General features: G+C 33.9%; 3 protein-coding genes across 3 annotated transcripts in view; 1 reads left to right on the plus strand and 2 right to left on the minus strand.

Moving 5' to 3' along the window:
- LOC128160617 (uncharacterized) overlaps positions 1–24,038 on the minus strand; it is a 174,163-nt gene that overhangs the window by 104,586 nt on the left and 45,539 nt on the right. The gene's annotated exons all lie outside the window — the stretch shown is intronic.
- LOC128160627 (plasma alpha-L-fucosidase-like) lies at positions 734–7,518 on the plus strand. Its single transcript, XM_052823981.1, has 8 exons — positions 734–1,105; positions 2,649–2,755; positions 2,921–3,048; positions 3,357–3,496; positions 4,013–4,110; positions 4,763–4,895; positions 5,142–5,312; positions 5,423–7,518. The coding sequence occupies exons 1-8, from the start codon at positions 756–758 to the stop codon at positions 5,673–5,675; spliced, it is 1,380 nt and encodes a 459-aa protein (XP_052679941.1). The 5' UTR covers positions 734–755; the 3' UTR covers positions 5,676–7,518.
- On the minus strand, positions 15,775–17,586 carry LOC128160628 (uncharacterized). The gene has a single exon (XM_052823982.1). It carries the CDS (start codon positions 17,581–17,583, stop codon positions 15,919–15,921), a length of 1,665 nt encoding a protein of 554 aa, XP_052679942.1. The 5' UTR covers positions 17,584–17,586; the 3' UTR covers positions 15,775–15,918.

A 24,038-nucleotide genomic window follows, 5' to 3' on the forward strand; every position in this document is an offset into this window, starting at 1 on the left:
AAACTAAACAAACATGATTTAACAAAGAAATAAGAAAGTCTTATTACTGCCAACTCCTTCCCCTTTAACAAAGAAACATTATAAGACATAAATAAAATTTGGAAAATTCTCAATGACATTATTGAACTTTTAGAACAGGATACAGCAATATTTAACCAAAAGTGTAAAAATTACAAAAACATGCAACAAGGGTTTTCGATATCTAAAAATCAAACAATTTAAAATTTAAGATATAAATTTTCATCAGCTCTACGGATCTCTATAAATCAAACAATTTAAAATTTCCTAAACAATTTTATCAACTTTACAGAAAACATTGAATATTTAATAAATATTCATTTATGATTAATTCATAATAAGAAAACTTAATGTGATAGATGTGTGTATAGGCTCAGTACTGCCACGTTTCTGCTAGCACTATCTAATGGGTTAAACCTTAAGGTCAGCCATTAAAGCGTGGGTTTTTTAACTGAGGGGTCCGGGGTTCAAGCCTAGATGTGGTCATTTCTTATTTTCTGTTACACTAGCTATCTATCAAACTGTCTTTATCATAATATATGAATGTTCATAATACAAGATAGACTGGAATAAAACTCTAATGTACAAGACATTTATAGAGTCCCCATCTTAATCATATCTGCAAACATCCACATCCTCTAAAATATTACGTAAAAAGACTGGCAGTACTTTCAGTTCTTTGATTTTACCAGGTTTCGAAATATTCGGAAGTCCTCGGGAAGCATGTGACATATATAATGGCGACAGACAACAGGAAAGTTTATTTACATCCCATTTTAATCAGCATTTGCATCACCTGTGTGGTTTGTTACGAACCAAACTGGAATTCCCTAGACACAAGAAAAAACCCCGAGTGGTATGATGAGGGTAAGATCGGGATTTTCCTCCACTGGGGTGTGTACAGCGTCCCTGGAAACATGGTCTGGTTCTGGTACTACTGGCAGAGACAGAAGCTGCCTGAATATGTTCAGTTCATGAAAGACCATTATCCGCCAAACTTCCAGTATGCAGACTTCGCTCCGAAATTCCGTGCCGAGTTCTTTGATGCTGATGAATGGGCGAAAATCTTTAAAGATGCTGGGGCAAGGTTAGTACATGCAAATGATAAGTATAGGTTTATGTACAATATTATAGACATGACATATCAATAGAATTTATCATTATTTTGGCACTTGTACAACAAGGCAGTTTGGACTATAGCAGTGAATGTCCAGCAGCGGGTTCATGGGTCTTAACTGCAGGTCTGTAACTATAAACAGAAAAATTTGTTTTGACGTACATGCCATTGAACAGTTGAAAAAAAAAACTTAATTATCTTGATGTGATTCATGAAGACTGAAAAATTAAGACTTTTCACCAGACAAAATTTTTCAGTCTTGAAAAATCTGGCTGAAATGATTTTAAAAACTTGCCATTTCCAGCACACAGAATTTGCCCATAATTTGTTGACTGATAAGCCAAATTTTCAAAACAATAAAAACAAAGCTGAATATTTCCATACTGGCGTGCGACCAGTTCTCGCCAAGTACCATTTCTCGCCAGTACATTGTGACGTCATTTCATCAACACATAAAATTATATACGAAAAATGATGTCACAATTAATGTACTGGCTAGAAATGGTACTCGGCGAGAACTGGTCGCACGCCAGTAGAGCTACTGCAGTACAGATCTGCAGCTTCACTTGTTTGTATACTGTAAACGTGGAAATTTTGACGATGTGTTAATTTTGACTATGTTGGCGATTTTTATTTTCTCGTCAAAATTTCCACTCGCCAAACTTCACATCATATATAGAGCGTATTAGTACCAGAATTTTTTATCGGCATTATCCCGTTAGAACTTGATCAAAGTTAATGATTCATTTATGTAAATGGCTATAAAAACACGTAATAAGTATTTAAAAAACCCATAAAATCTAAACAAGCGTGTTTTAAATGCAATTATCACTCAATCGTCACAACATTCAATAATAACTTCGTGCGTAATTATCATGCCGTGTTTGACCTACTTTATTACCTCAGGCAATATCGTATAGTGAATAAAAACAAAATACAAAGAACAATTTTATTCCATCAAATCTGTACAAACTTTTTTTCAATCAAAGTTAACTTTTATTAATACCGAGTTCGCAAGAAAGATAACTCTTACCCTGGCATTATAAGAATTCAAAAATAGATAACTCTTACTCTTATTCAAAAATTCGTCAAAATTAAAACTCGCCAATTGTCTCTTACTAAAAAATCGTCAAATTTTGAACTCGTCAATATAACCACGTTTACAGTAAATGACTGGATGGTTTTGAAGATGTTGGGTTTGTATCTTCATTGGTAACCAATGTGTTATTCACACAGATTCACTCTATCATTTGAGGGAGCTTGAAGACTTAAAACAGCATGGTTTAATTGTGACAATGGGCAATTCATAAGGATTAGCTGCAAATATCAATCTGGATAGACATTAGCACTATAAATGCATGCAGATTGAATGTTAACACATTAAATTCAATCTAGGCAGATGTTGAGATATCAAAAATAAAAATGTTTAACATGTTCAATGTTCCTTTATTATTAATTGCTGTGGTTAATAAATACATAGTAATGACACGTTATTTTTGTTATTTTGATACAGGTACGTTGTCCTGACCACTAAACATCATGAAGGATTCACCTTGTGGCCCTCCAAATATTCATTTAACTGGAATGCAATGAGTGTTGGGCCTAAAAGAGACCTCGTTGGTAATATTCTTTTTCTCCTTTTCTTTTTCAAAATACAAATGTAAAAATATATTTACAACTTCCTTAAAAAGTGTGTGGGGTATCTGAAATGAAGATTTTACATGTTCTGTTTAACTTTTATTATACATGTACTCCTTCATAAAATTGCATTTTTCTCCTGTTCAGGGGAGTTCTCTAATGCTATAAAGAAGTCTGGGTTACGCCTTGGTCTTTACCACTCCTTGTACGAATGGTTCAACCCTCTGTATATGAAAGATAAAGCAAACAACTTCACCACAAAAGAATTTGTCGAGGTACTTAAATTAGCAATTTTTAACAATCTAAAAAAAAAATTACGTTAATAGAAGCTATATAGGGTTTTAATACATCTACTGACGGTTTCAATGTTTGATGTTTACATGACAGTACTACATGTAAAAATAATTCAAAAGATTTCAATGTGTAAGTATTTAATGCATTATGTGTTGTTAATGATTTTCAATGTAAAACAAAGTTTTAATTTCTGATGATTTATATTAAATTGAATTATGATTTATCAGGTATGGTAAATTCAGAATTTAGAGTTATGAACCAATTTGATAATTTTGTTCTGTCCCCTCAGGCTAAAACCATGCCCGAGCTGTATGAGTTAGTGAACACCTACCACCCTGACTACATCTGGTCGGACGGAGCTCCCTGGGACAGCGGAAACAGTTCCTATTGGAACGCCCCCGAGTTTATTGCCTGGCTCTACAATGACAGGTACGGAATGTGTGTTAATATTTCATAAAGGTCTGAAAGCCCATCAGCCTATGGTTGATGTCAAGTTGAATGAAATTGATAATTTGAGTTTGAGTTCTTTTTTCAATGTCTTTGTGAGTTTTCAGATATCTTGAAAACCATCATACCTGCTGTTCAGATGGAGGTATTTTCATGAGAATTGACAGAATTCTTATCATTGATTGTTTGAAAGGCCTGAAAATGTAACATATGATTAAGGAAGCAATCAAACTAAGTTAACAAGAAGTAAATTTTGTGCAAGATTATTATGAAATTTCATGAACTTTTTATTATAAGTGTCTTTAGTCGTGGATCCTTCAGAAAATGAAAAATGTCCTGCAAATTATTCATTGAACTGTTTGTTGGCAAAAGATTTCTAGAACTTTGTGGGCAACAAAAGACTGTAAATTGACACAAAATGAAATCTGAGTTATCTTATGTGCATGATATTGTATGAGATACATTTTAAATATAATTATGCTCTCTTTCTTTGTATAGTCCGGTGAGATATACAGTAGTGACCAATGATCGCTGGGGTATGGATGTTTCCTGTAAACATGGCGGAGTGCTGACCTGTTCAGACCGATACAACCCTGGTATATTATCTTTACTGTTAAGCTAACTGTAATTAGTCTTCAAATGCATATTGTATCTGCCCAATTTAGGTAGAAATTTCATATTGCTGACATGAAATGAACCATTTGTTTTGATGCTTGAAGCTTTCTTTTTCTGTTCCTGTTTACAAAAATAACTTTTTTTACATCCTGTTATTTAATTAAGGAATGAATTCAATGTTTATTTGTTTTATACGATATAAAATGGTTTCGGGACAATTTACGCTTTATAAACCACGAAGCGGTTTATAAAAAAGCGTAAACTGTTTCAAACCATTTTATATCGTATAAAACAAATAAATATTGAATTCATTGCTTATAATTTAATTTTTTTTTTACTCTTCAATGTAGATAAAAACGTCATTTGACCTTTAAAATGACGTAAAATTGTACAAAATTCAAACGTAACGTCAGGGCGTATTGATACGTTTTTGACGTTAGTCTTACTATGACGTAGGCAACATTCTTTATACGATATAAAATAATTTTTTAGCCAATCAGAAAGCATGTTACAACCAGAATTAAATTATTCATAAATATACATGTTTTATTTACAAATACATGTATTAGAATTATATGCTGTACATGCATTTGTTTGATTTCTGCTAAAGTTTCTAAGTGTCTGTGTTTACAGGCAAGTTGAAGAACAGAAAATGGGAGAATGCTTTCACAATAGACAAAAAGAGCTGGGGCTTCAGAAGGAATGCCGTACTGTCTGACTTTATGACGATACAGGAAATACTCCATCAGGTCATCACTACAGTCAGGTAAGCAAATAACGGTAACTTAAAGTATTGTGACAAATGCTTACAGAGGAGTTTGTTAACTGCATTGTTAACAGCAGACTTCTATCATCTTTTGATAATTATTGATGAACACAATTTTTTAAATTCTTGATTTTGTCATTTTTTTAAAAAGATATTTATCTTTAAATAAAGATGACTGTGATATGTCTTTTAATAAGAGTTACTGTAAAAGTGTGTTTCATTTGCTTGTTAATGAATTTGATACAGCTATGGAGGCAATGCTTTGATTGATGTTGGTCCAACACCATATGGCACAATTCCACCCATATTTCAAGAGAGACTGAAGCAGTTAGGGAGCTGGCTGAGAGTGAATGGTGAGGGGATATACAGAACCGTGCCCTGGGTACATCAGAATGACACTGTCAATCCACATGTGTGGTAAGTCTCTCTCTCTCTCCTCTCTCTCTCTCTCTCTCTCTCTCATTTTTAATATAGGTACATTGAATGGTATCAAAACCTTACAACCTGCTTTGTAAATTTTATTTCAGGTACACAGTTTCCAAATATTCCTCTGTACTGGTGTATGCATTTTTACTGGAGTGGCCAGATAACAACATTGTAAAGCTTGGAGCTCCTGAGCCTTCCAATAAAACTGTTGTATATTTAGTGGGTTATCCCGACCCTATTCCATGGAAGGCTGGACCTAATGGGGGAATACAGCTCACTATTCCAAACATTCCTCTCCCTCAGATGCCCTGCATGTGGGCTTGGGCTTTCAGATTGATTGATCTCAGCAATTAGGATCAACACGATATGCAATGTACAACAAATACTCATGCTCTTTTAACCATGCAATTTACTCTGTTACTCTCGAAAGAACTTGAGATTTTACTCCTCTTGTTTTCTCTGATGTAGATTTTTTCTTTTTTTGTTTCTCTGTCTTTCACTCACTCTTTACAGATACAAGTAGAATTGATGAATACCATGATGTTATACCATGAAGCCAGGCATGGCTATTAATTTAATGCTTTTGAGACTTTCACATGAGAAGTTGCATGTGTATGCATTCATTTAGCAGAACATTAATGCTCTGAATATTGTTTGCTGAACATTTGATTTGTTTTAATATCAAGTGATATGGTGATGCACAAACCACAAATTTTTCAAAGTTTACATATAAATTAGACACAATTTTTTCATGGATTTTATTTCTCATACTATAGCATTGAATCAAAATTTTTGAAAGATATAATCTCTTAACTGCAGCGGTGTGTGCATACAAATTGAGTAACACGTGTTAGCGCGTTATGAAAATTTGTATGCACACATAGCTGCAGTTATGAGACTCTATCTTTTAACAAATCATGATTTAATGCTTATACAGTAAAACACACTTATAACGAAGTACCAAGGACGGGCAATTTTGCTTCGTTATAAGCGTTATTCGTTATATCCGTCAAATTTACAACATATGATAAAGTCACGGGAATGAAAATCACTTCACTGTAAGCATCAATCCATCATAAGCGTGTTCGCTATAACCGTGTTTTACTGTATTTACATGGCATCCAAGTACGAGCAATAGTAAAGGCGAGAATGCTCTGGGTTTAGAGAATGTCAACAATCATGTTTTTGAGGCACTATTTTGCTTTGAGTCATGTTTTATATATAGAGGTACAGTTTATGTATACCAAGTATACATGCATTTAACTTTGTTTTAAAACCAAACCTTTATTTAAAAAAGATCTTGATACATGTACATGTTCATTAAATATGAAGGTATTTGATATTTGTTTTTTACTTTTATACATATATTGGACCATAGAATGCAAAATCTGTACTAATTGTTGATTGTAAACTAAAGTGGTGATTATATATTTTTTTGATGCAATGTGAAGTACATATAGATGGCTCAGATTCCAGAGCTTTCATGATGTGTTTATGTTTCATTCCACCTATCATTTACTCAAAGCATCTTTCACTGAACAATTGTCACTTTGCATTTGTACAATGTAAGATTGAGTTGTGGATGTGTTTGATCTAGATTTTGATTGCTTGTTTAGTTAGGTAAGTCTTATTTGTGCATAAATGTGCTTTATCCACATTACATAGTACTGTAAAACATGCTGTGTCATTGTTTTCAAAAAAAATTTAAGTTCATCAATTTAATACTTAATTCTTGGTTAAACAATAAGATGTGGTGCATCATTTAAAACCAAAAACAATTATGATGTCCCAATTTATTACATTTTGCTCACATTGTGGCATTTGTAACAAAATTTTTTGTGCCATTCTGACTTGCTCTGCGTGTATCATTGTTAATAAATGAATACATTTCCTATATTTTTCTTCATTATGTTATTTAATTACCTTAAAATCATTGAACATTTCACTGATGAATGTTGACATTTTGTACATGTATATAAACAAGAAAAAAGTATGTTGAATGATGTAGTCAATGGATTTGATCATTTGAACAAAACTAAATGGCTTTTCTAAAGAAAGTCAGCCATATATATGTCTCCGTAGACTTCCCAATTAAAAGGTACATGGAATTACATTTCACCTTCAGCTGCAAACAATTAAATTAACTTGTGTTGAAGCAGTATACCCTACATGTACTTAAGTTTTGGTAAAAAAAAAATGTATGAAACTATTCTTGATTTTATTGTTTATTTTGATAGAAAGTATGTCATAATATGGAAGTGCCCCACCTTAAGCTGCAGTATATATCTCGCAGTTCACGCTACCGTCTCTCAATACTATCAGTACTTTGATTTTATATGCTTTCAGTGAATATGATAATTACAGTTGAACTTTGATATCGCGAACACTGACATGTTGAATACAATAGATACATGTATGTTGAAGTAATTTTTAAGTCCCAACCACGTATTTTTTAAGTATTTACCCTCTATATCTCGAAAACTCTGATATCTCGGAGTTTTTTTTTAAAGAGCCCCATCAAGTTCAAGATAACGAAGTTGGACTGTATGTACAAGATCTAGAGAGCATGAATCACCAAAGAAAGCACATTGTTGGTTAATAAAGATGATAAGGAAATCTCAGTCAGGAGGAAGTAGTATCTCTTTTTTTCTTGTCATTCTTCTTTTTAAAAATTTTAATGTGGTGTGAACACATTTAAAACATCATCACAACAGCTTTCTCTCAAAATATAGCATTTGAAATGTTTAACCAAGTTATACATTTAAATGGATTCTATAATTTTAAAAGATTAAACCTCCATGAAGGCACCATTTTACGACCACTCCTCATTGATCATTTGAATGCAGTGGACTAAATGTATACATGTAATTCTATCTTTTACGATAATAGTTTTGTGATTAATCAATTTTTAGAAACTATGTACCCTTGTGTAATTGTTTTTCTATATATCTCATAAATCGACTATGAATCACATTGTATTCCTTCACTGCCCTTTACCTCTGAGAAAAACATGCAATTAATTTGTACGAATTTGAGTTCTAACAAGGGTACTAAAATCTATTATATTAAATTTTGATGAAACAGTCGATCTTTTATCCAAATGGGAATTTTTTTCATAATCAACTTTTTATAAAAATCTTGTTTATGGGCGATTTGCACTCACCACGAGCAAATGGTGTAAGTATGACGTTTAAGGTTCGGTATATTACCCGAATGGTTATACTTGACAAAACAAACAGCTGTAATTATTATAGGCAATTATAAGGCCCTCGAAGGGAGCACAGGTAGAATTTATCTGTGTTCACCTGTATTTCTTTAATCTGTTTTTTTAGCATAAAGAAGATGGGTGGATAAGGCGTGTAAAATGCCCATACACGGTCGGACAAGCTACTGAAAAAGTAAAATGTCAATAAATCTGATATTTGTTTTAAAAATCATTTAAAACAATATATATTTAACATATCACTGATTTGTAACCTATAAATATGTTCAATACTTGGAATATGTTGACTCAAACAGGCGTATACGTATCAAAACCGGCAAACAGTGTCGTTTTTTAGAACTTCAAAACACTTTTTTCATAGAGTGGGTCTGTGCTCCATATTTTTCTCATAATCTAAATAAGCTCTTAGACTAATGGAAAACAAACCGATTTAGTCAACAAAAATGTGGAGAGATGACCCACTATACATTAAAAATATCATTTTGTGTCCCAACAATTGAAAGTTTTGAAAAAATAATTAATACAAGTCCGTTAATTCGTGGCCAAAGTCACACATATAGCAGTGTATTTTATGTGTCAGAAATGGCTAAGTGATTAGATTACCTGACATAAACTAACCTTATATATCTAGGGTTTTTATGTTATGGGTTCGATACCACCAAAATTTAAGGCAAAGTTTTTAAGGCGTCGAGCTAATGCTCGGCAGCCTTCAAGCGATCGTCTGGATTGGCAATCGTCCAAAAATTCATGCTCTGCACCGCCTTTTTAATGCACATAAAAAATAAGTTCCTTGAAATATTAAACGTATTACAAGATTTGTATTCCTTTTATTCAACTAAATTGTGTACAAAAAATCCAACTTTGCCTCCCTGGTTATTGACAACTCATTGCATTAGTATAAATTTGCTTAATCAAGAAATGGCGGATGAATTTAATACAATAAGGTGCAATGTAAACATTCACTAAAATATTATTTAAGTTTATCGCTCTCTACCTAATCCCAGTGTTATCAAGTTCTTGTGGTCAATCTCAAGTGAGATATAAACCCCTGAAATGAGCCAGAACCCCTGGGAGCCACTTGGTGGTACCCCTACAGCCCAAATTTGAGACCGGGAAATATTAGCCCCATATGCCCCCTACACTACCCTGTTATTCGTTTGATGCACACTTCAAAGATAAGGAAGATAATGGGCCACTTTTAACCCCTATATCATTCTGAAATGCTAAAATATGACAAAGTTCGGGTGAGCTAACCGAACCCTTGTAGGGGTCATAGGTGCCCTCTAACGCTTATTATGAATACCTCTTGAGGTCCTCTACTTAATCCAAGTGTTTGCAAGTTCCTGTGGCCAATCTCAAGTGAGATATAAACCCCTGAAATGAGCCAGAACCCCTGGGAGCCACTTGGTGGTACCCCTACAGCCCAAATTTGAGACCGGGAAATATTAGCCCCATATGCCCCCTACACTACCCTGTTATTCGTTTGATGCACACTTCAAAGATAAGGAAGATAATGGGCCACTTTTAACCCCTATATCATTCTGAAATGCTAAAATATGACAAAGTTCGGGTGAGCTAACCGAACCCTTGTAGGGGTCATAGGTGCCCTCTTACGCTTATTATGAATACCTCTTGAGGTCCTCTACTTAATCCAAGTGTTTGCAAGTTCCTGTGGCCAATCTCAAGTGAGATATAAATCCCTGACATGAGCCAGAACCCCTGGGAGCCACTTGGTGGTACCCCTACAGCCCAAATCTGAGACCGGGAAATATTAGCCCCATATGCCCCCTACACTACCCTGTTATTCGTTTGATGCACACTTCAAAGATAAGGAAGATAATGGGCCACTTTTAACCCCTATATCATTGTGAAATGCTAAAATATGACAAAGTTCGGGTGAGCTAACCGAACCCTTGTAGGGGTCATAGGTGCCCTCTAACGCTTATTATGAATACCTCTTGAGGTCCTCTACTTAATCCAAGTGTTTGCAAGTTCCTGTGGTCAATCTCAAGTGAGATATAAATCCCTGACATGAGCCAGAACCCCTGGGAGCCACTTGGTGGTACCCCTGCAGCCCAAATCTGAGACCGGGAAATATTAGCCCCATATGCCCCCTACACTACCCTGTTATTCGTTTGATGCACACTTCAAAGATAAGGAAGATAATGGGCCACTTTTAACCCCTATATCATTCTGAAATGCTAAAATATGACAAAGTTCGGGTGAGCTAACCGAACCCTTGTAGGGGTCATAGGTGCCCTCTAACGCTTATTATGAATACCTCTTGAGGTCCTCTACTTAATCCAAGTGTTTGCAAGTTCCTGTGGCCAATCTCAAGTGAGATATAAATCCCTGACGTGAGCCAGAACCCCTGGGAGCCACTTGGTGGTACCCCTACAGCCCAAATCTGAGACCGGGAAATATTAGCCCCATATGCCCCCTACACTACCCTGTTATTCGTTTGATGCACACTTCAAAGATAAGGAAGATAATGGGCCACTTTTAACCCCTATATCATTCTGAAATGCTAAAATATGACAAAGTTCGGGTGAGCTAACCGAACCCTTTTCATTGTCAATGTTGTATTCGAAGGTTCACGTCAAAACATGGCCGATACAAAATAATCCCAACTTCACCTGATGATTTTCGCTGTTTTTGACTGCGACATATAATAATTTACTTATGAGAATAAAACCACAATGCTGGGTGTTCTACTGTATCATATTCGTAATAATACGTTGTCTTTTTAATTTTTGATTGATGTTGTTTCCGGGGGAGTAAAAAGGCCCGAGGATAATTTTTTTAACACGCACATGTTCAACGTCGATGTAAACAAATTATCTTGCCACACTGAGTTGGCTTTTAGTTTTTATTGTATTTGTATCGTTTTATGCCTTTTAATTTACTTTAATTTATCATTTCTTTTATATCACAATACGTTTGCATATCACTCAATACGATGCATATAGTTTTTCTATTTGTATCAATAAGTCTACACTTAGGATAACATTATTTTCATACCTTATGACCCGTATAGACGTATTTCATTTCTATCCAACATAGAAGCATTTATAACTCTTATCCAGGCGAGCTTTACTGCTTTGGAAGTCGGCAATGCTCGAACAAATTATTGAGCATTAATCATTTTGATATTAATTAAAATATGTCGATAATTAGGTGAAATATAATTTTTCTGTTCGAGTACTCTCAGTCCTTTGATGAATTTCCTTATTGGCTGCTAGCTTCTACGGGCTTAGTGGCTGCTGTTAGTGGCTGCTAGCTTCAGCTTGGTTGTGCATACAAATTGAGTAAAACGTGTGTTAGCGCATAATGAAAATTTGTATGCACACATAGCTGCAGTTATGAGACTTTATCTTTTAACAAATCATGATTTAATGCTTATACAGTAAAACACACTTATTACGAAGTACCAAGAACAGGCAATTTTGCTTCGTTATAAGCGTTATTCGTTATATCCGTCAAATTTACAACATATAATAAAGTCAGGGGGAATGAAAATTACTTCGCTGTAAGCATCGATTCATTATAAGCGTGTTCGCTATAACCGTGTTTTACTGTAATTACATGGCATCCAAGCATTAGTAAAGGCGAGAATGGCCCTGGGTTTAGAGAATGTCAACAATCATGTTTTTGAGGCATTGTTTCACTTTGAGTCATGTTTTATAAATAGAGGTACAGGTTATGTGTACCAAGTATACATGCATAACTTTTTTTTGAAACCAAACTTTTATTTAAAAAAGATCTTGATACATGTACATGTTCATTAAATATAAAGGTATTTGATATTTTTTTTTTTACTTTTATACGTATATTGGACCATAGAATGCAAAATCTGTACTAATTGTTGATTGTAAACTAAAGTGGTGATTATATATTTTTTTGATGCTATGTGAAGTACATATAGATGGCTCAGATTCCAGAGCTTTCATGATGTGTTTATGTTTCATTCCACCTATCATTTACTCAAAGCATCTTTCACTGAACAATTGTCACTTTGCATTTGTACAATGTAAGATTGAGTTGCGGATTTAGATTTTGGTTGCTTGTTTAGTTAGGTAAGTCTTATTTGTGCGTAAATGTGCTTTATCCACATTACATAGTACTGTAAAACATGCAGTGTCATTGTTTTCAAAAAAAAATTAAGTTCTTAAATTTAATACTTAATTCTTGGTAAAACAATAAAATGTGGTGCATCATTTCAAACCAAAAACAATTATGATGTCCCAATTTATTACTTTTTGCTCACATTGTGGCATTTGTAACAAATTTTTTTGTGCCGTTCTGACTTGCTCTGCGTGTATCATTGTTAATAAATGAATAAATTTCCTATATTTTTCTTCATTATGTTATTTACCTTAAAATCATTGAACATTTCACTGATGAATGTTGACATTTTGTACATGTATATAAACAAGAAAAAAGTATGTTGAATGATGTAGTAAATGGATTTGATCATTTGAACAAAACTAAATGGCTTTTCTAAAGAAAGACAGCCATATATATATATGTCTGCGTAGACTTCCCAATTAACGAGGCCGAGTACAGAACGAGTACGCACGCTTTCGCGCAGCGTTTCATTTGTATTGTGACGTCATTTTTTGCGTTGTTGACGCCATGGCGTGATTGTTTCAACTGCAGATATTCAGCGAAATTAGCTGAAAATAGCTCGTTTGCTGCGTAAAATTGATTTTATATTGTGGAATAAACATAAATGTCTCAAAGTATAAGCTATATTTGGGCTCGGGTCGAAAACGTGAAGAGGGTTCAGCAAACCTAGCCCTCTCACGTTTTCTTAACCTGCCTAAATATAGCTTAATTCATATATTTCAAGACAGAAACCATGTATTTTATAATAATGACCCTAAATATGTGATTTTAAATATTTATTTACTACTTAAATATGTCTGAATGTTTTAATAATACTACAAAGATCACCATTTCCGTTTTTGTCAAATAAAAAAATAGCCATTATCTGACAAACTGGGAAATTGGAATACAAAAAAACAACTTTGATAAGATCCCTGGAACAAACCAGGAGGTAAAAGGTTTTTTTTATTTGACCATTTGATGCCTTTTAGCAATAACTTTAATATGTAGAACAGAAAAAGAAATTCCTAGGGCAGAAGTTTAAAAAAAAAAGTAAAAAGCGTGCAAAATTGATACATTTCAAGCAAAATCCCATAGGGTCCTATGTTAAAAATTAACAAACTTTGAGATGACCCCTTTAACAAACGGTGTGGTAAATGTCTTATTTTTTTATCTTAAAATAATAATTATATCAGTAGAAATTCATGTAAAAAATTTCATTCAAAAATCTAGGGCAGAAAAAATTAGACCCGGTACATGGAATTACATTTCACCTTCAGCTGCAAACAATTAAATTAACTTGTGTTGAAGCAGTATACCCTACATGTACTTAAGTTTTGGTAAAAAAATGTATGAAACTATTCTTGATTTTATTGTTTAATTTGATAGAAAGTATAATATGGAAGTGCCCCACCTTAAGCTGCAGTATATATTTCACAGTTCAAGCCACCGTCTCTCAGTACTATCAGTACTTTGATTTTATATGCTTTCGGTGAATTTGATAATTACAGTTGAACTTTGATATCGCGAACACTGACATGTTGAATACAATAGATACATGTATGTTGAAGTAATTTTTAAGTCCTAACAACGTTTTTTTAAGTATTTACCCTCTATATCTCGAACACTCTGATATCTCGGAGTTTTTTTAAAGAGCCCCATATCTAGTTCAAGATAACGAAGTTGGGCTGTATGTACAAGATCTAGAGAGCATGAATCACCAAAGAAAGCACTTTGTTGCTTAAAAAGACGACAAGGAAATCTCAGTCAGGTGGAAGTAGTACTGTATCTCTTTTTTTCTTATCATTCTTCTTTTTAAAATTTTTAATGTGGCGTGAACACTTTTAAAACATCATCACAACAGCTTTATCTCAAAATATAGCCTTAGAAATTTTTAACCAAGTTATACATTTAAAATGGATTCTGTAAAGATTAAACCTCCATGAAGGCATATCATTTTACGGTCACCCCTCTTTGATCATTTAAATGCAGTGTACCAATAATACTATATATCTTTTACGATAATAAATTGTTTTGTGATTAATCAATATTAGAATCTGTGTACCCTTGTGTAATTGTTTTTCTATATATCTCAAAAATCTACTATGAACCCCATTGTACATGTATTCCTTCACTGCCCTTTACTTTTGAGAAAAATATGGAAATAATTTGTACGAATTTGAGTTCTAACATGAAAGCTGTTGTAAACTGTAAGTGTTCATAACGCTGGTTATTTGGTGTTCAGGGAAAATGATCAAACATTTCAGCCTATTAGTATTTCCGTCATTTCTTATTGTCTCCCTTGAAACGGTACGTGATTTGAATAATTTCCAAAACCCTTTACCAAAGTTTGGCCTTGTAGAGGTAGGAGGCCTACCTTTTAATGATTATGGGATACCAATATAACTTGTAGGACTCTAAACAACAACTAGCTAGTATACTAGTACATGTATCATCCTAGAGCGAAGTACATGTAGGACAAAAAGATATTAAGGAATAGACCTACTCCTAAAAACATGCTTGAATTTATTCTAATAATGTATAAAAACTTAACTTTATTCATTTTTACAACGATTGATTAACAAGTCAGTTCTGCAGCTTTAGTTTAGTATTAATTTCTCTCGTTGGTACGAACGTTAACATGGGGGGGGGGGGGGGGGGGGGGGGTGTTGAACGAGAGTAGAGTTCAATTTTGCTTGCATCCATACAATTTCTCATAACTCTTTCGATTACTAATACGTAGTTTGATGGAATAATTCTTTGAATATTACACAACATGATTGATATTGGATTTTCACGAAATTCCTGTAGGATTCATATTATAAAAATGTGCGCAATTCAAATACCTATAGGAATTTACTTGCCATGCAAAATAACATATCGTTGATTTTAAAATAAATAACAATCGATAAAATCAACTCCCATCAGTACTTCAGTATTTTGATTCATTACACTATCCTTTGATGAAATTTCTCTTAATATAATTTTTCCTTCATGGCGAAAAATACCTAAAACAAACATTTTATCAAATTCAAACTTACATATTGTTAATTCGAAACAACCTAGGACAGTTGAATTTAATAAGCGGTAAAAATCATCCCCTCATGAAACAACCAGTTCACAAACAACAACCACATTTTATTCATTGATAAAGCATGATCAAACTTTTTTATGTATCATAAAACTCGTACTGTATGTTACTGAATATTTAAAAGAAAAAACCGTTAAGCACGTTATAACTGATATCATTGTCACAAACGTCAGTGTCTATTTCAAATATTTGATTTTCTTTACACTGCCTTTGTTTAACTCACACACAAACAGATTGTCATTATTGTCCACACATAAACCCCAAGGATCCTCCAGATCACAGTTATCAATGTAACGGAGAAACTGTCCATTCTGATCCAGAATGTGGATACAATGGTTGTCATTGTCTGCTGTCAGGATATGACTCTGACTGTCTGTTGTGATACCATGGGGTTTAAATGGTTTGTTCTTGGTAACTGAGGGATGACCAGTGTATCTCCATCTGAGTTTGCCGTCCTGATTAACCACCACTACTGCAACAGCCTCACAGTCAGCTACACAGATGTCATGGTTTCTGTTCTCTGTAATGTATTTAAGTTTATAATTCCTTGAGTACAGAGGTTTACCTTTATCATCAAATTGAATAGTTTGTTTCTCTGTAGATCCCGAGTAACGGACAACTTTGTATTGAGTTTTATTATCACTGTACATGGTAACCAGGAGGTCACCAGTAGAGGTGACACACAGCTGACTAGGATGCCATCCCTGTAATCTGATCAACTCTTCTGTCTGTCCATTCTTTACTTTATTCACTGTCCTAGTTGCCCAACTAGTATATAGTAGATCCCCATCACTGTCTACAGCTATATCATTGGGGAAATAACCTGTTTTTTGTTTGACTGTCTGGAGGAGTGAACCTTTACTGTTGAAGCATTTGATATCATTGGTCACTCCACTCGTCCATATACTACCATCATATAGACAGGTAACTTTACGTAGATGTTTATACCCAGTCTGTACTGTGGCAACAAGCTCTGGTTCATCCAGTAGTTCTCTGACTGAAGTGTTGGATTGGATAAGTGAATGGACATTTTCTTTTGTAGCAGTAGATAATGGGGTGATCTGTCCAAACAAACTATACAGCTTCTCACGGTCTATTGGTTTTGGAATGAATGTTGGCAGTGATACCTGAATCTTGGGTGGAAGCTTGCTGAATTCTCTGATTTTAGAAGTGTACGCAATGGTTGGAGATACTTCGGTAGATTTCTCTATTTCGTTTATGGCATGTAGCGTTTGCTTTATGAGGGACTGTATCTTTTTTATTTCATTCAAGTGTATCTGTAAAATGTCTCTGTGCTTTACTTTAATCTTGCTTATTTCAGTTTTCATTTTGTTGATAACGTTGTCGATTTCTCTGTGCCATTGCTCTCCTTGTTTGGACATTGCTGATGTAAGTTTCTCATATCCTCCATCCAGGTTGGCAAGCTGATTTTCCAAATCGCGTGCAATTTCTTCATATGTAGGAGATAAAGTGTTTACTAACTCTTCTGCATCCTTTTCAATAGTCTCTTTCTGTGCCTTGTACACAGTTGATATATGTACGAAAATATGCCCCCTGTGTTGTTCAGATGCAGTACAAAAGGAACAAATCGAAATGTTATTACAATCTTTGCACTGTAATTCGCACATTTTGTGTGGATGTGTTCCACAATTCGGATAAATGAGGGTTGATTTCCTTTCCTGGAAAGGGACAATTTTATGTTTGTCATACCCATCTGAGATGTGTTTGCCTATACATGGCGTGCATAGGTTGACATGACAAAAGTCACAGTAGCTATGTACTATGGCGGTCTCACAAAGGTCACATCGGTGTACATCCTGAGCACTATGACGGGGATCCATGGTTAATCTACGAAAACAAAATATGAAGCTTTGATAGAATAGTTCTGTATATCAAGGTATAGACAGTGTTGTGTATTAACAGCTACCTATTTATAATTGTTCTTTTCTATTGGGGAAACCCACCCTTCTATGTCTTTGTTATTTAGAAAATATTGCTAAGCTAAAGCAACCACACTTTCACAGTGAATGTTAACACGATCCAACAGTACATGCATACATTAATATTATCTGCGCCATAAAAAATCTAATCAGGATTTTATATTGAAGTCACAGGGATTTGACTCAATCTGTACAACAACAAAACGGGTGGGGGTGTTATATATCCCCATTTAAACGTTATACCCCCACTTTGATTACAAGTGAAATCCCTGATGTAACCACCCCCCCCCCCTTATTTTTCTCAGATTTAGTCAATAATAACATCAAAAGTGAAAGTAGGTTTAGAAATGAATATTCAGTTACATGTATATTACATATAATGCTAAGGTAAATGTATATTTGAAACAACTTCATAACCATCTATCGATGTTTGATGGTGTTGACAGGGAGATCTAAAACAGAATACATACCGTTCGCTACTCACAGTGCCACTCTAAAAAACGTCTAGTCACGTGACAATTCATTAGAGTTACCTCCCGTGTCTCACATTCCATTGAACGGTAAAGAAAATTTTAAATATGAAAGCGCTAGAAATGACTCTTTACACATTAATAAGATAATTTGTTTGTTGAACAAGATTTTGTTTGTTTATTGAACATATCGTACATACTATGTACATTTTTTTTAAAAAATTGATACAAAAGTAGCTGGGAGAATCTAAACTAATATTGAGTTTATGTTGCCTAAATCCTTTTTGTTGCAGATGACTGAAAAAATTACAAAAATGTTCTGCCCTTAACTGTTTGATTCATATACAATATATTATTGCAGCTGGAACTATTTTCATTTTCGCATTATATTGTATTAAGGAGCCTCATATAGCAGGTACGTAGCATCAGGGGGGCCTGGACCCCCCCCCCCCCCACTTTTTCTCGCAGCAACAACTTTTTTAAAATTTACATACAAAAATTTAAATTATCATGGAGTTGCCCCCCCCCTCCACTTTTTTGAGGGTATGTAAAAAAATGATATGAAAATAAGGAAATGAGGAGTGAAAATGAAGTTTATACTACGCGATCTTTGAACACATTTCTATTAATGCTTTTGAGACCTTCACATGAGAAGTTGCCTGTGTATGCATTCATTTAGCAAAACATTTATGCTCTTAATATTGTTTGCTGAACATTTGAATTGTTTTAATATGAAGTGATATGGTGATGCACAAACCACAAATTTTTCAAACATATAAATTAGACACAATTTTTTCATGGATTTTATTTCTCATCCTATAGCATTGAATCATGATTTTTTTTTAAAGATACAGTCTCATATAACTGCAGCGGTGTGTGCATACAAATTGAGTTACACGCGTACGTGTTAGCACGTTATGAAAATTTGTATGCCCACATAGCTGCAGTTATGAGACTCTATCTTTTAACAAATCATGATTTAATGCTTATACAGTAAAACACGCTTATAACGTTGTCCCATGGACGGGCAATTTTGCTTCGTTATAAGCGTTATTCGTTATATTTGTCAAATTTACAACATATAATAAAGTCACGGGGAATGAAAATTACTGCGCTGTAAGCATCAATTCATTATAAGCGTGTTCGCTATAACCGTGTTTTACTGTATTTACATGGCATCCAAGCATTAGTAAAGGCGAGAATGCCCTGGGTTTAGAGAATGTCAACAATCATGTTTTTGAGGCACTGTTTTGCTTTGAGTCGTTTTTTATATATAGAGGTACAGGTTTTGTGTACCAACCTTTATATGAAAAAGATCTTTATACATGGTTCATTAACTATGAAGGTATTTGATATTTGTTTTTTACTTTTATACGTATATTGGACCATAGAATGCAAACTCTGTACTACAGTACATGCAATTGTTGATTGGAAACTAAAGTGGTGATTAAATATTTTTTTTATGCTATGTGAGGTACATATAGATGGCTCAGATGCCAGAGCTTTCATAATGTGTTTACGTTTCCTCCCACCTATCATTTACTCAAAGCATCTGTCACTGAACAATTGTCACTTTGCATTTGTACAATGTAAGATTGAGTTGCGGATGTGTTTGATTTAGATTTTGGTTGCTTGTTTAGTTAAGTCTTATTTTTGTGTAAATGTGCTTTATTCACGTTACATAGTACTGTAAAACATGCAGTGTCATTGTTTAAAAAAAAATGGGGGGGGGGGGGGTGAAGATAATTAACATAGCGCTTCAGAGCATTATTAATAAAAATTAAAAGGTCATTTAACCTCAATTTATTTCCCCTTTTTTGACGGTGGCTATAAATAGACACAGTCTATTGCTATGGTCCTGGCTGGAAGAGTATTTCTCACGGAGACCCAAGTGGATACAGAAATTTTATATACTCACCTTTTCCTGTTGATATTTTTAAGTTCATCGATCTAATACTTACTATATAGTAATTCTTGGTAAAACAATAAAATGTGGTGCATCATTGTCAAACCAAAAACAATTATGATGTCCCAATTTATTACTTTTTGCTCACATTGTGGCATTTGTAACAAACTTTTTTGTGCCATTCTGACTTGCTCTGCGTGTATCATTGTTAATAAATGAATAAATTTCCTATATTTTTTTCCTTATGTTATTTACCTTAAAATCATTGAACATTTCACTGATGAATGTTGACATTTTGTACATGTATATAAACAAGAAAAAAGTATGTTGAATGATGTAGTAAATGGATTTGATCATTTGAACAAAATTAATGGCTTTTCTAAAGAAAGACAGCCATATATATATGTCTGCGTATACTTCCCAATTAACGAGGCCGAGTACAGAACGAGTACGCACGCTTTCGCGCAGCGTTTCATTTGTATTGTGACGTCATTTTTTTGCGTTGTTGACGCCATGGCGTGATAGTTTCAACTGCAGATATTCAGCGAAATTAGCTGAAAATAGCTCGTTTGCTGCGTAAAATTGATTTTATATTGTGGAATAAACATAAATGTCTCAAAGTATAAGCTATATTTGGGCTCGGGTCGAAAACGTGAAGAGGGTTCAGCAAGCCTAGCCCTCTCACGTTTTCTTAACCTGCCTAAATATAGCTTAATTCATATATTTCAAGACAGAAACCATGTATTTTATAATAATGACCCTAAATATGTGATTTTAAATATTTATTTACTACTTAAATATGTCTGAATGTTTTAATAATACTACAAAGATCACCATTTCCGTTTTTGTCAAATAAAAAAATAGCCATTATCTGACAAACTGGGAAATTGGAATACAAAAAAACAACTTTGATAAGATCCCTGGAACAAACCAGGAGGTAAAAGGTTTTTTTTATTTGACCATTTGATGCCTTTTAGCAATAACTTTAATATGTAGAACAGAAAAAGAAATTCCTAGGGCAGAAGTTTAAAAAAAAAGTAAAAAGTGTGCAAAATTGATACATTTCAAGCCAAATCCCATAGGGTCCTATGTTAAAAATTAACAAACTCTGAGATGACCCCTTTAACAAACGGTGTGGTAAATGTCTTATTTTTTTATTTTAAAATAATAATTATATCAGTAGAAATTCATTTAAAAAATTTCATTCAAAAATCTAGGGCAGAAAAAATTAGACCCGGTACATGGAATTACATTTCACCTTCAGCTGCAAACAATTAAATTAACTTGTGTTGAAGCAGTATACCCTACATGTACGTAAGTTTTGTTTAAAAAAATGTATGAAACTATTCTTGATTTTATTGTTTAATTTGATAGAAAGTATAATATGGAAGTGCCCCACCTTAAGCTGCAGTATATATTTCACATGTACAGTTCAAGCCACCGTCTCTCAGTACTATCAGTACTTTGATTTTATATGCTTTCGGTGAATTTGATAATTACAGTTGAACTTTGATATCGCGAACACTGACATGTTGAATACAATAGATACATGTATGTTGAAGTAATTTTTAAGTCCTAACAACGTTTTTTTAAGTATTTACCCTCTATATCTCGAACACTCTGATATCTCGGAGTTTTTTTAAAGAGCCCCATATCTAGTTCAAGATAACGAAGTTGGGCTGTATGTACAAGATCTAGAGAGCATGAATCACCAAAGAAAGCACTTTGTTGCTTAAAAAGACGATAAGGAAATCTCAGTCAGGAGGAAGTAGTACTGTATCTCTTTTTTTCTTATAATCCTCCTTTTAAAATTTTTAATGTGGCGTGAACACTTTTAAAACATCATCACAACAGCTTTATCTCAAAATATAGCCTTAGAAATTTTTAACCAAGTTATACATTTAAAATGGATTCTGTAAAGATAAAACCTCCATGAAGGCATATCATTTTACGGTCACCCCTCTTTGATCATTTAAATGCAGTGTACCAATAATACTATATATCTTTTACGATAATAAATTGTTTTGTGATTAATCAATATTAGAATCTGTGTACCCTTGTGTAATTGTTTTTCTATATATCTCAAAAATCTACTATGAACCCCATTGTACATGTATTCCTTCACTGCCCTTTACTTTTGAGAAAAATATGGAAATAATTTGTACGAATTTGAGTTCTAACATGAAAGCTGTTGTAAACTGTAAGTGTTCATAACGCTGGTTATTTGGTGTTCAGGGAAAATGATCAAACATTTCAGCCTATTAGTATTTCCGTCATTTCTTATTGTCTCCCTTGAAACGGTACGTGATTTGAATAATTTCCAAAACCCTTTACCAAAGTTTGGCCTTGTAGAGGTAGGAGGCCTACCTTTTAATGATTATGGGATACCAATATAACTTGTAGGACTCTAAACAACAACTAGCTAGTATACTAGTACATGTATCATCCTAGAGCGAAGTACATGTAGGACAAAAAGATATTAAGGAATAGACCTACTCCTAAAAACATGCTTGAATTTATTCTAATAATGTATAAAAACTTAACTTTATTCATTTTTACAACGATTGATTAACAAGTCAGTTCTGCAGCTTTAGTTTAGTATTAATTTCTCTCGTTGGTACGAACGTTAACATGGGGGGGGGGGGGGGGTGTCATTGATGTGGGAGGAAACCGGAGAAAACCCACGTATCCAAATGGGCGACCACCATATCCATTTACATACAACCACTGTCAATCACGGGGATCGATCCAGGGTGGCAGCGGCGGTAACGGGTGGTTTCGCTCCGTTCACTTGTTCGCGCTGAGTGGTTTCGCCCCTTTTCAATATATTATTATATAAATAGTGCCTGTTTGGGAGGGTAACAGTTGAAATTGACACCCCGAGAAAACCATTGTCAACCGACGCGAAGCGGAGGTTGACAATGGTTTTCGAGGGGTGTCAATTTCAACTATCCTCCCAAACAGGCACTATTTATTTTGTTATACTGAATGTCTTTTTTAAAAAATTTTAAGAAAATTTTACTGCTTTTATATAGGAATAACGTGAATTCTACAGCGAACCGTACGCGCGTAATTTTCGCGCATGTAACATTTTTTAATGTTACCCGTTGCCAAGTGCGTTGCTAACGCTGAGGGTAATAGTAAATATTATTAACTGCGTCTTAACCAATCAGATTTCAGTATTTAACATGAAAGTATAACAAATAAATATTATTAACGATCAAGTATTACCTGTATTTATCAATCTAAGCAAACCCCAAATAATTGCTAACGTTGTGTTTTATGAAATAATTTAAAATTATCGTGATTACACCTAATCGACCTGTCTTAATTAATGCCTTTTATAAACTTTTGTGTAGTGAATGCATTTTTAGCCAATTTTTCGTGAGCCATTATGTATCCGTGGATTCACTTAGTTATGTAAAATTTTAACATTACTTACATTGTTTTCTTAATGCCTTTATGACATTTGTCATGTTGGGAGTGAAATCATTTTTTGCCAATTTTCCGTGATTTCACTTAAATTTGTAATATTCATATAACTTGCAATTTTTTCTTAATTAATCATGTAGTTTTGCCTTGCAGAGCTTTGAATTTTTTTTTTTTAATTCTCCAAATTAGATCGCAATCAAAGCTATCTATTTAACGGTTTCATTGACGGTGGATTAATTGCCGATTAATTAAACTGCTCAAGCGATGTTCGTGCATGTGTATAAAATTATTGTCTAATTAAACTAAATTACTTTCCAAAACACTTATTTTACCACTTATGTATAGATAGAAATAATTTAAATTACGTAATTAAAAATAAAAGCAACAAGCAGTGCGTATTGTTGTGTTTATTAATACAATCCGGGCGAATCCACTCGGGGCGAACAAGCGATCGGAGCGAAACCAGCGGCGAGAAGCGAGTGTATTGTCCACTTTGCTGATGTTAAGCGGGAGACGTTTTGAAAATAAAGCAAACTTACGTTATATAC

This window comes from Crassostrea angulata, chromosome 8 (assembly GCF_025612915.1).
Source record: "Crassostrea angulata isolate pt1a10 chromosome 8, ASM2561291v2, whole genome shotgun sequence".
NCBI lineage: Eukaryota > Metazoa > Mollusca > Bivalvia > Ostreida > Ostreidae > Magallana > Magallana angulata.

Bases quoted from the DNA above. Each gene is read 5' to 3' on its own strand.
- LOC128160627 (XM_052823981.1), top strand. From the start codon at position 756: ATGGCGACAGACAACAGGAAAGTTTATTTACATCCCATTTTAATCAGC. The intron at 3,049-3,356 runs GTACTTAAATTA...CTGTCCCCTCAG, and splicing joins CCACAAAAGAATTTGTCGAG to GCTAAAACCATGCCCGAGCT. The intron at 5,313-5,422 runs GTAAGTCTCTCT...ATTTTATTTCAG, and splicing joins ACTGTCAATCCACATGTGTG to GTACACAGTTTCCAAATATT.
- LOC128160628 (XM_052823982.1), bottom strand. From the start codon at position 17,583: ATGGATCCCCGTCATAGTGCTCAGGATGTACACCGATGTGACCTTTGT.